We start from the raw sequence: 14,220 nt of genomic DNA on the forward strand, positions 1-14,220 counted from the left end.
AGGAAGTTTGCACCCATCCATGCTTTGATGTCAGCCAGACAGTCAAGCAGTGGATGGAGTGCAGCCTGCCCATCAACCCTGAGGGGGAGATACAGCTGGACATCATCTGCATAACAGTGGAAGGAGATGTTGTGGTTAATTAGGATTTCCCCTAGGGGTAGAACGTACAACAGAAAGAGAATGGGGCCTAGTATGGAGCCTTGAGGGACCCAGCAGGTGAGGGGGGGCAGCAGACGAGATGGAATCACCAAGCTGTACAGAGAAGCTCCTGTTGGCCAGGTAGGACTGGAAGAACTTCAAGGCTGTGCCTTTGATGCCTACGTGATGCTCTAGCCGAGACAGCAGAATCCTATGATCCACCGTGTCAAAGGCTGCTGTAAGGTCTAAAAGAACCAGGATCACAGGGCTACCTGAGTCAGCGGCTAGGAGCAGGTCGTTAAGCACTCTCAGGAGAGCAGTCTCAGTGCTGTGGGCTGTTCTAAAGACAGACTGGAATTTCTCATAGATGTTGTTATTGTTTAAAAAGGATTGCAGCTGGACATAGACTTCTCGCTCAAGGACTTTAGACAGGAAGGGTAGCTTGGAAATAGGCCTGAAGTTAGAGAGAATAGAGGGGTCAAGGTTTGGCTTCTTTAATAGTGGCTGCACCATGGCATGCTTGAAGGCAGCCGGGACGCACCCAGAGGAGAGGATGAGGTTGATCAGCAGTAGAAGGATGGGGGCAACTGAGTCGAAGACTGCAGAGTCCTTGAGTAGACGGGAGGGAAGGCAGTCAGAGGGGCAGTTGGAGGGCTACAGATGTCTAACTGCATTAGAGAGGGAGGATAGGGTACTGGGCTCAAACTGCTCGAGGACAGCTGGCTGGGGGAGGGCGGGTGAGTCAGGAAGTGGGGTGGCAGAGGTATCAGTAGGTCTGAGTGCTGCAATCTTTTCAATAAAGAATTTTAAAAAGCTTTCACAGAGAGCAGGTGAGGGCACGACAGGGGATTCATTTCGGGGATTTATGAGAGAATTTAGTGTGTTGAAAAGAACATGGGGTTTGTGACTGTTTCTGGAGACCAGGGACGAAATGTACTGGGATTTGGCAGCTCGATGGTAATCCGCCAAGCAACTTCGTAGAATCTGGAGGGACACGTGGAGGCAGTCCTTCTGTCACTTGCGCTCAGCCCGCCTACAGGCACGTCTGAGGATGCGCGTTGCATCAATAACAATGTAAACCTGCTCCTCTTCTCTGCTTGAGTGGACAACGAAGATCTTCAGCACTTGCTGAGCAAAGTCATCCTGATTGTACTCCATTGTGGATCCCAGAAAAAAAGCACAAAAAAAAAAAAAACTAGGGCCAGGACGCGATTAATCTAATCAATTAGAGGCTTTGTAATTAATTAATCGAAATTAATCGCATATAAATATTTGACCTGAGAACAGTGAGAAGTAATTTTTTTCACATGGATTTTCAGTATACCATTGAATAATGACTGAATTTTGTTTTTGTTCAACCAAGTCCAACAGACCAGTGCAATTTTTGCCATTAAGTGTAGCAAGTGGCGGTCCTAGGTTTCATGACGCCCTGGGCAAACCTCACCTCCAGCGCCGCCCCCTCCCCCACACACACACACAAATGGACCCCCCCATGCCCCCCAGCGTATGTCGACAAGCGCTTCTGCTCAGCTGTTGTTCATTCAGAGCTATTTTTTTTATCATACCTCATAAAATAAATACGCCATGTTTCTACTACCAAGAAGTTTGTACACTTCCTTTATTTATCTGTTCAGAGAGAGAGAGAGAGAGAGAGAGAGATAGAGAAAGAGAGACACACACACACACACACACACACACACACAGACAGAGAGAGTGAGTATGGTAGTAGACGGTAGTAGTGTAGATATACCATTGAAATACACGTGTTTATCTACTCTTCACATTTATTAAATGTATTATCTCTTCCTGTTTCCCAGTGCGAGTTGCCAGTGTAGATACACCAATATCGCATTTGCGAATCGCTGTATTTTATTTTGAAAATTGACTTGATTGTCTCGTGTTTCTTTGTGTGATTTCCTGCCAGAATTGACACGATCGCTCGCGCAAAAAAATAGAGCAGACGCCGAAACGATCACTTCACGGTGCGGGACGGCCGCGCCTATTTGCGGCGCTCCCCGTCTGGTGTGAACTACACTATCGCTTAACAAGGGCACCGAAAGGAAGCGACGCTTCCGCGAATAGGCAGGTGTGAACCAGGTGTAATCGGACCGCCTGAAACTCATCCAGTGAGAAACGTTCCGCGGTGCAAAACTAAGTGCGATTAAAATGCGTACATTTTTTTAATGCATTAATGTTTGTGTAATTAATTAATCTGAATTAACGCGTTAAAGTCCCGGCCCTAAAAAAAACATAAATATACCAAGATTCAACAAATGCTCAATAAATGCACACAGATCATCTAGGATTTATGAGATGCACAGTAATCTCCTTTGATTTTGCTCAATTCCAACTCAGAGCTCTATGAACAAATCCTCCCATGCTCTCTCATCTCGTCTCTTATCAACACTGTGGCTCTGCAAGATTTGTTGACAATACACATTAGGCAGAGGCAGATCCGTTGCTTTGACATTGAACATTACATGGTAATCATTATATTAAAAAGGGGGGTTTGAGGTTGAAAGGCGGTCATCCAGGATTCATAGAACCGTAGTTACATTTGTAACTTCTGTTCTATTTCATCCTTACTGACCGCCAGAGGCAGTGCTTAACACTGGATGACTCATACCAACAGAGTCACGAGGATTCCGGAATACCCACCTATACGGGTGAGGTGGAGGGAGTCCGGCGGAGAACCACGCCCAATGGATGGGGTGTAGCCACATTCACACTGTAATATCTGGAGAATGTGCTTGGTGATGCCCATGAGGCTGCAGCACACATGACCTCCAAGGGCACTCCTCTCAGAACAGCTCATGATGTGGAGACACTGCTAGTAGAGTGTCATTTTACTCCAGATGGTAAAGAGAGGCCCATATGCAGAGGCTATGACGTTCACGATCCAGTGGGACAGGACTTGGACAGAGCAAGACTCCTCCTGGGTACACCGTGACAGATAAAGAGCTGGTCAGACAGCCTTATGCCTTCAGTAGCATCTACATAGGCTCTAAGGGCCTGCACTAGGCACAACATCTCAGAGTTATCACCCCCCTCCCCTAATGGGGGTTCAAACCGTGCCAGTTGGATAGGCTGATTGAGGTGCGAGCACGCCAGCACCTTAGGAAGAAAAGCCGTGTTTGGCCACAAGGTAACCCCAGAGCCATCTGAGCTCCATCTCAAGAATGAATTGGTCACAGACAAGGCGTGCAGCTCACCTACACGCTTTGCTGAAGTGATGGAAAGGAGAAACGCAGTTTTGGCAGACAACCACCGTAGCTCTGCCTTGCCAAGGGTTCATAGAGTGGCGAGCATAGGGTGTCCAACACCAAGGGCAGGTCCCATGCAGGAGCTCTAGGGGCGCTAGGAGGGCGCAACCTCATTTCCCCTTTCAAGAAGAGGGACACCAGCCTGTGGCTCCTCACTGTGTCATTGTCGATTCTGGTGTGCTGCGATAAAATAGCAGCCACATACACCCTCAGTGTAGGAGGCAACCGATCACTGTCTAGGAGCGATTGCAGAAACTTAAGAATGGTAGGCACAGAGCAGTGCACTGGATCAACGTTCTCAACTGACACCAGTTGGAAAATAGTTTCCACCTGTTCTGATACTGCAGGCGGGTAGAGGGTGCTCTGGCACTCAGAAGAGTTCTCCTGACAGGCTCTGTGCAATCGATCAGCAGCGGGTTGGGCCCTGCAGTGGCCAAAGCTGAAGGCGGCAAGGGTTGGGATGCCAAATCCGACCCACCAGCTGCAACAAGAGGTCTGTCCTTTCTGGAGGGCGCCAGGGTGTCCCGCAACAAAGTTTGTGCAGCAGGGGAAACCAGGTCCTGGCAGGCCAGAAGGGGCGTTTAGAAGATCAGGGGAAGTGGCAGGAAGGCATACAGAAGTCTGTCCCAGAGGGCAGGTCGTCTCCATTAAGAAGAGAACCAGAGTGGGTAGTGGGCTGACTCTTCCGAGGCAAAGAGGTCCACCTCTGCTCTGCCGAAGAGACCCCAAATGTTGTGCACGCCCTCTAGATGAAGCCGGCACTCTCCTGGTGGAGGCCTGTGACGGGAGAGGAAGTCCGCGACCTGATTCGATCCCCCGGTAAATACGCCGCCCGCAGGCTGGTCAGGCGAGGGGCTGCCCACGTTAGAAGAGCCTGGAACACCCGCAGTAACCGTGCGGACCTGGTGCCCCCTTGATGGTTTATATGGAAGACCGCCGCAGTGTTGTCCGACCGGACAAGCACATGCTTGCCTCTCAGATATGGCAGGAAGTGCTTGAGTGCTAGGTGCACAGCCCTTAGCTCCAGCACATTGACATGCTCTGTGCAGTCCAGAGCAGACCATTGCCCCTGTCCTGTTCTGCCACACCGCGCCCCTTCCGGAGAGGCAGGCATCCGTTGTGACGAATTTGCGACGAAATGGAACAGAGCCTATGGGCACACCTCATGTCAGGTATGACTCGTCCCTCCGCGGCAATAGGGCGCGCAGGCACTGCTGTGACACCCTGAGCCTCCTGTGTCTGTGCCACTTGGCGTCTAAGTGGAAGCTGTTTAACCACCCCTGCAGTGTGCGTAGTGACAGCAAGTCCAAGGGAATGACAGTCGAGGCAGCCACCAATTTGCCCAAGAGGCAAAGGAACTGGCTGTAGGTCGGCAACCTGCCCCCTTGGAAAAAGGAAAGACGATGGAGGACATCGCCCACGCGTCGAAGCGAGGGCCGGGGCTCCATAGTAACGGTGTCCGTAGAACTCTACGGAGCAGACCAACTGTGAATCTTCTTCTTTCTCCTGGGATTTCGACCTGAAAAGAGGTCTCTTCTCCTCTCCTAGACTTAGCCTGAGAAGCAAGTCCCCCAAGCCGGCTCCTCCAAAAAGACAAACAAGCTGGCTGTTGGCGCCTGCAGAAGCCTACATGTCTGCACCAGTTTTTGCTCATTTGCTTTTTCATAAAAATGTCACATATTTCTCAAAGTAAATGCTTTTATTACAGAAAGAAAGTAGACAACTGAACTCCAGTTTTTAAAGCAATATCCTGTTTCTTAAAGAGTTTTTCAGCAGTACATTGAAATCTAACCTTCACTCATCAAGTGTGCAGCTTGTGACTTAAGTTGTGTTTGCCCTGGCTGGACTTCTTTGGTCCTCTTTGTGCTAGAGGGCATTTGCTGATTTCTAACTTTCTCTCTGTCAGGCCGGCGAGATAAGGAGGATCCGCTGGAGGTTGGGTCCTATGGGATTCAGGCTCAACTCGGCCTCTTTGACAGAGACTCGGCTCTCTTTCAAGACCCCGATAGCTGCTGTATCTGGGTTACCCAGTTCTGCTTTGGTCTCAGCATGTCCTAGATCAATATGGAAATCCACATTTTCACAGGTGCACAGTCGAAAAGTTACCCAATGTTTTCTTTTTTCTGTTAGTCTTTCTTTTCTCTTCTCTCAATTTTAATTTTTTAGCTTTTAATACGCAGATTTTCCAGATAAATTAATTAATCCTCTGTTTACAAAAATGTTGGTAAAAGTAAAATATATATCCTTCCTAGTTTGAACTTATTATGACATCCTACACTTTGACTGTGATTGTGTGACATACTATGCTATGACGTTTTTGAGCTATATGATGACAGTTTTATGGCTTTTTTGTGATTTACTACGCTCTTACTTTATCAACATGTCATTATTAAGTTTTACATATTCTACTCTGACTTACTTATTACTTTTTGGTGAATTTCGTATATCGTTTTTAAACATGCTATACTATCATGAGAAAGTAACATTTTAAGTTATAAATATCTCTAAATATCAAAATTGGATTTAAAACATAATTTAAGTAACATGATAATTTTAAAAATATGGTATTATATATTATTTTAAATGACAAAATTATTCATCATATGCACAAAGAAAAAATTACATAGATGGGCAGCTATTTTAATAAGCAGGTAATAATCCAGTTTACACTGATTTGGCAGCAAGTTCTCAAAAATGATTTCCATTCTCTTGACAACAAGAGATAAAATATGACAACATCAATGAAATATATTTCTAATATGACTAAATCACAATGAGAAATAAATCAGATAAACTGATTTTATGTTTTTACGCCAGGAATGAGTAATTAAATCCTTTTACTTACTAATTTTGTTATATCACCTTACAATGTGTCTACAGACAGAAAAACAATATCGAGTCATTTCCCAGCAGTATTATACACCAAATCATAATATATATTATATTTCATAATATTAGAAATGCAGAATTTCTTCGCTATATAGTAATTGTTTGATTTCATAAATGACACATATCCCAATATATGGACATTACAAAGCATAACATTGGTTGAGATACAGAATACAGTATATGTATACAAACGTCATGTATACAATTCAGTATTACATCTATATTTACATACAGCAAATATGTGTATTTTTAAATAAACAGCTTATATGGAGCAGTGATGACAGTGAGAATAAAATAAAATAAATGTCTCTTTCCTTCCCTGTGATCAGTCTGTTATAATAAGGTTATAACTTTAACTTAAAATCGGATTTGAACGTGTCTTGAATAACTACCAACAACCTGAGATCAACCCGTGTTTCCCTTCCAATCATTTGCCACATTCATTGATAGGAATCTTAAAATGGTCTTCAGCTCTGATATAATTTGTTTTCTCTAGTGCATTGCTGTAGTTTTCCTGTTAACTGTGATATGTAGCCAATGTTCTCTATTCACACAGATGCTTTTAATGACATCACAATGAGCTAATGTAGCAACACTTCTTTCTTGATCCACATGGGTGTCTGTTCAGCGTCCAGTGTAGATGAAATCTGAGAAGAGACCAAAGACAAAGTTACAAGGTAAATAGAAATGGTTTCATGGACACAATAGCAGGTTACTGTTTTTTTTCTAATATTCATCCGATATGCTGTTTGGTTATGGTGAAGTTTTTATGCTGTGAGTCTCACCACGACAGTACTCTGGGTTGAAGTTTTCGTAGATGGGGTAGAGAGGATTCTCTTGTTCACTGCGGTGTTTCTTGGCTCTCAGGACGTCCCGCACACACTGATGCAAAAAGGCATACTGGCACTGCAACACACACACATACGCACATACCATGTGTGCCATTTCATATTTCACGTTTTGTCTTTTTTTAACCAATTTTATGACATTTTAATGACTTTTTAATGACTTTTATGAATCATGACCTGATGAGACTTGATTAAAATGTATTCCAGGGTGCTGGAATGGAGGAGCAATACAGACTCTGTCCTGGTTGTGGACCAGCTCTTTACCCCTGCTGGTCTGTTAGAGATGTCATGGGTCATACAGTGTACATATGAAGTAGTCAGGATGGGAGTCAGTACCTCCAAGTCTAAAGCCTTCGTTCTCTGGAAAACAGTGAATATAACACTCTGGAATGGCAGTGAGTCCCTGCCCCAAGTGAATGAGTTCAAGTATCTCATGAAAAAGCGTGAGAGGGACAGACAGGTCTGTGTGGTGTCAGCAGTGATGCAGGTGTTGTACTGGACCCAGTGTTTACCACGCATTGACGAGACTATGGCGCACCGCCATAGTTTAATTTAGGCCTCCATAGTCTCAATGTTCGCCCAAAATTATTTTATCAAGGCAAATGGACTTAACTAGCGGCTCTAATGATAGGCCTAAAAAGGAGGGTATTATTTTAAGGGGAAATTCTCACGGCTGGTTTGGCTCATCAATGTTCTGTTTTCCCCCGTCGCCATGGCAAGGCGTCCCCCGCGCCTACCCTCCCTCCTTAGTTGAGGTAGTAGGTAGAGTAGAGCCGCTGCTTCTTTATGTTCAAGGGCCAGCTGAGGTGATTCAAGCATCTAATCAGAATGCCTTTCTTTCGAGGAATGGCTCTGGGTTCCCCAGGAACAGATGGAAAGCGCTCTTAAGCCTGTTGAACCACAACCCAGCCTGAGATAAGCGGAGCACATGGATCAATTCTATCACAGACATTATCAGTGTTCGAGACGTTTGATCTGCCAAAAATATCATTGTCCAATCAGACTAAAGACGTTCTTCAAATGGTCCCGCCTCTTTGGGGGCGATTTCAGTCAGGTTGAAAATCGCCCCAGCGGTCTCTCAAGACTCATGTCAAATCAATTTCTTTCAAATATCAGAGCTTTCAATGCCATCTCTATGGGTTCCATAAGGCTTGACCACAGTCTGAGCCAATCAGAGGCAGAGTAGGGCTGGGCCGTCGTCTCTGATTGGCTCTGACCCCGGTCTCTTCTTTGTTGAATGTAAGTGGGAAGAATAAATCGGGCAGAGTGTAGAAGCCTTAATATACTACATGTAGAACTGTAGTTATCCTTCTCCTCCTTGAGCAGCTAACATGAAGAGAACTGTAGATTGTTTTCCCTTCAGACAGGTGCTGGGCGGAGTTAACCGCTTCATCAGTCTACACTCGCACCGTAAGACGCCGGTCCCGTCTCACCAGACTGAGGTCCGGTCGATCCTAGTTTTAAGAACCGGTTGCTTGATTCGGTCTATTATGCATTTATTTAAATTTTAAAGAGTATGACTGGAGCCTGGCTCTGAACGCTGATTTTGCAGTCGAATCCAAAAGGTAAAAAGCACCAAAACACAAGCTGTGAGGTGCATGGTGGGCCGAGCCCCCCTCCCCACAGCGTCTCAGCGTCAGGCAGCCACAACCCGATGCAGTGAGGACTCAGATAAGATAAGAACATTTAACACTACTTATAATATCACCAAAGAAGAGAATTCTCAGTTTATTTTTTAACAATTTAGATTAGGGCCCGAGCGCCGACAACGTCAGGCAGCGAAGCCCAATTGAAACTGCCCATTGAAACTGCATTGATTATTTTTCTTCTTCCGCAACTTGTGCTACCTTTTTGGAGGCCTTAGCATTAAAATTAGCTAAAAAGAAATTGGTGTGCACATGGGGCCGATCATTTTCCCCGGCATTTACAGTCAGGCAAAGCAGGCAGCTGCATGTTGCTTGGTAACGCTGACAGAGCCCGGACATTCCCCTCCCCCGCAGTAGTGAGAGCATGGTCTTCAAAACAAAGGTGAGTTTTAAACTTTCTTTAACTGTTTAGCTGAGCTGAAATGTTGCCTTGTGCTTTGAAAGTGGAAACACTAAATGTCAAAAACATGCTCCGTTTCCCTTGAAACTATAGGTAAAACCAGGGCTCTCAAGTGTTTTATTGAGTTCAGAGTGAGACTTTGGTTGAGGTTGCGGCGTCAGCGGGGAGGAGGGGAGGCGGGGTTTGGCGAGTGATCGGCGAGCAGTTTGGGATCGGGGACGTACTGCAGTCGGGGGGTGAGAGAGAAATCCGACCGGCACCCGCTGCATTTACACCGTGTCATCATTCATGGCCGTAATAAACACTATTACAGCTTTGTACATGTTGTGGAAGTCCCGGACACACCGGGACACTAAACGCCGTCCTGTTTACCTTTACCGGAGCGGGACGTTCCCATTCATTGTCTATGTAAGAAGCCGTGCATGCCCTCGCGGCGAGTGACGAGAGACGCCGCCGCCGCCTCCCGCAAGCTCTCGATAATCTTTTATAAACTGAGCGTTGTCGATCTAAAATAAAGACAGATTCAGCAACCGCATAGCTTATTTCTCACATAAAATGTTTTCAGAAACACGTTTCGGTGAATTATTTTCGTAATATAAGAGGGAGGTGGGAGGCTGCGAGGGGAGAACGATACGAGCTCGGAGGAGCACAGAGGGGAGGGTTGTGTGTGTGTCCGTTTGTTTCCCACTCGATGACGCATGCGCACGCACAAGCACACACACGTCTCACACACGTCTCACAGCCATATATGAGCTGACTGAAGGAGAGCTTTAACTCTGAGAGAATGTTTTTATACTTTGTTGATGGCAGTCTTAACTTACAAATCAAGCATTTGATTTCGATGGCTATTTTCAGGTTTATTGTTTTCGGAAATGATTAAAATGTGTTGACAAAACAAAAGTAATTTAGTGATCTGATTATATCTGTTTCATAATATGTCAGCAAGCAATGCATCAAGACTGTGTTGTAGATGTGGAAGCCTTTCCCCCTTGCAAAGTTAACCATATGTTAACCATAATGTGGGTTATATGAATGTAAGATGATTGCACCAGAGATTGACACTGATATGTGCTTTTGTTTATTCTTTTTAAAGAAATGGCAGAGACTCAGAAAACCAATCCAGTGTGGCAGCATTTCAGCGAGACGACTACTGCAGCACTGGCTGACACTTTTTCAGCACTTTACTTGTTCTACCTCACCAGTTGTTAATATAAATATTGTTAATCTACTACTTGTTCTTGTTCTACCTCACCTTTTTTTAGTTCAATAAATGTTCCTTTTTAAATTGAGACTCCTAACATTTGTTATCAGTGTCATTTTTAACATGTAAATTGAGGGAGCAAAAGTAGTATCAGCTCCAAATATCGGCTCAAGAAAATCGGCAGGCCGTATCAGTCATCGGCCAAGACTGATGATCAGAAAATAGGTATCGGCATCGGCCCTAAAAAATCCATATCGGTCGATCCCTAATTTTAGCCAATTATAGGGTTTGTATTTTAACAAACTCCTCCTACAGCGTTGATCCGATTCCGGCCAAACTCGCTGAGACTGTTCTACAGGCCTATATGATGCAAAATCATCGAAAGGTCTTACATAAATCAAAGGGTGTGGCCAGGACGGCGCCCTGAACATGAACTGAATGTCATGCTTCACAAAACTCTAAACCGTTATAACTTCAGTGTCCATTGTCTGATCCGGTTCAAACATCTCAAGTTTGATAAGACTCCCACCCTGAACGTATCTGCACTGCAATATTGACCCGAGGTTAGAGCGCCACCTGATGGTACCTGGAAATATCATGTTTTTACACTTTTACCACTCCTTTTAAGAGATTGAACACCTTTAACTTTGACATATCTGCATGAAACTTTCTAGGTACATAGAACATGTAGAGTAGAGATGTACAAAAAACCCCGGGACCCATGCCCGAAAAATGTACAGGAAGTCAGCTATTTTGCATTTTATGTCAAATTTAACCAAATTTTTCACCTTTTTCATGCAGTTTATTTCAACGACCTGCTTCTACAGCATTGATCCGATTCCTACCAAACTTTGCGAGCCTGTTCTAGAGTCCTCAACGATGAAAAATCATCAAACGGTCTTACATAAGTCAAAGGGCATGGCAAGGACGGCGCCACGAATGTGGGCGAATTTCATGCTTTGCCACAATACTCTAAACTGTTATAACTTCAGTGTCCATTGTCTGATCAGGTTCAAACTTCTCAAGTTTGATGAGAGTCCCACCCTGAAAGCGTCTGCATTGCAATATTGACCTGAGATCAGAGCGCCACCTAATGGTACCTGGAAATATCATGTTTTTACACTTTTACCGCTCCTTCTAAGAGATTGAACACCTCTAACTTTGACGTACCTGCATGAAACTTTCTAGGTACATAGAACATGTACAGATGTACAAAAAAAACCCAGGGACTAGGGGTGTGACGAGATCTCGTGCCACGAGATCTCGCGAGATTAAAGTCGACGATATTTCTTGTTGCGTTAAAAATCTGTCTCGCGAGATTTGTGAGCTATATGTAACAGTTGGATATTTACTTTAATATAATTTCACCAAAATATTCAGTTATTGTTTTATTTTTCGCAATGATAAGATTTTTCTCCTCTGCCTGTCTGTTTTGGGGAGCTCTGTGTGTGTGTATGTAGGGGAGGAGCTATGACGGGGAGTTTTGAGGTGCTGCGCCTGCGCGTTCTGGTCAGAGTCTGACTGGAACATGTCTGCATGTAGGATGTGTGGAAGCTTCTCTCCCACTAAAAGTACTAAAATGTTGTTTTATGAGACCGTTGTTTAACGGGACCAGTGCGGTTCATGCCGGGATGTTGTTGGGAGTGTTTTCGGCCGTTAACTGCATTGTGTGTGTGTAAAAAGTAACTCCGAAGCAGTTTGTGAATATCGCTAGTTAGCCTTAGCTTGTGCTAATGTTCGCATTACACGTTTCATTAGCCGAGAGCCGATTCACGGTGTTTTTGTTTTAAGTGTGACTCTTTTTCTTTCTCCTCGGCAGAAGTGTCGACAACCTCCTCATGTATGCCGCTCAAGTCTCTCCTGTTTATGTTTATTTTGTGACAGGTATGGAGATGGTTAATTACGTTTATGATATGTCCACTGGTTAATATGTGGGGATGCTATTTACATGTGGAATGAATGAATGAGAGTCCTCTGAGAATAATTTAAGTTATTTCAGTTAATTTATTTTTATTTAAGTCAATTTAATATAACGTTTTGGGAATGATATTTTACATTCTTTACATATTATTTTCTGGTTTCTTTGATAAAAACCACTCTTATTTGATGGGTAAAAGAGAGTCTGACTGGAACATGTCTGCAGAAGTGTCGACAGCCTCCTCATGTATGCTGCTCAAGTCTCTCCTGTTTATGTTTATTTTGTGACAGACCGAATAAAGCGAGTGTCAGAGCCCACCAGCCCGTTTCCCTGGTTTCTTATCGCACAACACATCGCAGAGTACCGGCAGAGAGGGTTCTACATGGGTTACATATACATAGCTGACGTTTAACAGACAGCTGTTACTGACTGGGAGCTTAAAAAACTCAACCACGGCATCGCTTATTCTTACCGACAATGCACGTAATATGGACGTGGCCGTGCGTGACGCGGGATTGAAGTCGCACATCTGTTTTGCGCACACTATAAATCTTGCAACCCAAGCTTGCTTCGGTGTTAACGCTGGCCGCGTCACTCGTTTACTCGGGCGGGTGAGACGTGTGACTGCTTTTTTTCATCGTAGTTCAGCGGCTACCGCGGTGAAAATGTCCAAGTAGAAACGGCTACAACTGCCATCACACAAGTTAATCACTGGCACGTTGGATATGCTGGCTCGTTACCTTGAGCAGCAAGCTGCCAGAGCAGCATCACCAGCCCAGAGATAAGACAAAACTCCCGAAGCATTGATACACTTGACAGCTGCGATGTCAGAGATGCTGAAGATGCTGTAGTTGCAGCATGTTGTTCATGACATACTTGGTCAGGCTCCGTTTGCACTATTTGCACTCTGTTTTGACAAAGTAGAACTTTGATTTGGTTTTGCACATATTTACACTTGGAAAAAAGAAAATATTTTATTTTATTTTAACTTTTATAAATTTTAGTTTTTAGTTTAAATTTGTGAAAGAAGAAGTCTATTAAAAGATCATGCTTACATGATGCATGTAAAGAGTTATAATAAAATATTTCAAAATGCATGTGCAACTCTGTTAAATTAAAGTCTGTTGGTCCAGTCATATATTTTGTCATTGTAGTTTTCTTAAAATCTCGTCTCGTCTCGTTCTCGTGGACCCAATATCGTGTCTCGTCTTGTCTCGTGAGCTGAGTGTATTGTCACACCCCTACCAGGGACCCATGCTCGAAAAATGTACAGGAAGACAGCCATTTTGCATTTTATGTCAAATTTAACCGAATCTTTCGCCTTTTTCGTGCAGTGTATTTCAACGACCTGCTCCTACAGCATTGATCCGATTCCTACCAAACTTTGCGAGCCTGTTCTAGAGTCCTCGACGATGTAAAATCATCAAAAGGTCTTACATAGGTCAAATGGCGTGGCCAGGACAGCACCACGAACGCAGACGGATTTCATGCTTTGCCACAATACTCTAAACTGTTATAACTTCAATGTCCATTGTCTGATCCGGTTCAAACTCCTCACGTTTGATGAGAGTCCCACCATGAACATGTCTGCACTGCAATATTGACTCACAATCACAGCACCACCTATTGGCGACATGAAATGTCACGTTTTTACACTCGTATACGGTCACAGTGTTGTGGAACTTTGCACCCCAGTCGAGCACGACGACTTCAATCGTCTGATACGCTGATCGACTCGACGATTCAGGCAAGGGACGACCGCCAATGTGGCGGTGGCCGGGGACGACAGGCACCGTGGCGGTGGCCGGGGACGACCCACGCCGCGCCACTAACCGAGTTGCGTGCCATGCGAGGGCCCGTTCATCATTGCTCGCAGTTTTAATTTGTGTTGAGATTTCAATTAAGAAAAAACATTTA

At 44.5% G+C, this 14,220-nt stretch overlaps 1 protein-coding gene across 3 annotated transcripts in view; it reads right to left on the bottom strand.

Annotated features, from left to right (window-relative positions):
* Positions 1 to 6,025: 6,025 nt before the first annotated feature.
* Positions 6,026 to 14,220, bottom strand: part of ptprb (protein tyrosine phosphatase receptor type b) — a 138,125-nt gene continuing 129,930 nt past the window's right edge. For all 3 annotated transcript variants that reach the window (XM_084038457.1, XM_084038458.1, XM_084038456.1), the window contains 2 exons: positions 7,076 to 7,196; positions 6,026 to 6,937 (listed from right to left, as the gene is read on the bottom strand). In XM_084038457.1, the coding sequence (XP_083894583.1) occupies positions 6,915 to 6,937; positions 7,076 to 7,196 (144 nt within the window). In that variant the 3' untranslated portion in view covers positions 6,026 to 6,914. The remainder of the gene's footprint in view (positions 6,938 to 7,075; positions 7,197 to 14,220) is intronic.

Source organism: Eutrigla gurnardus, assembly GCF_963514095.1.
Source record: "Eutrigla gurnardus genome assembly, chromosome: 21".
Classification (NCBI taxonomy): domain Eukaryota; kingdom Metazoa; phylum Chordata; class Actinopteri; order Perciformes; family Triglidae; genus Eutrigla; species Eutrigla gurnardus.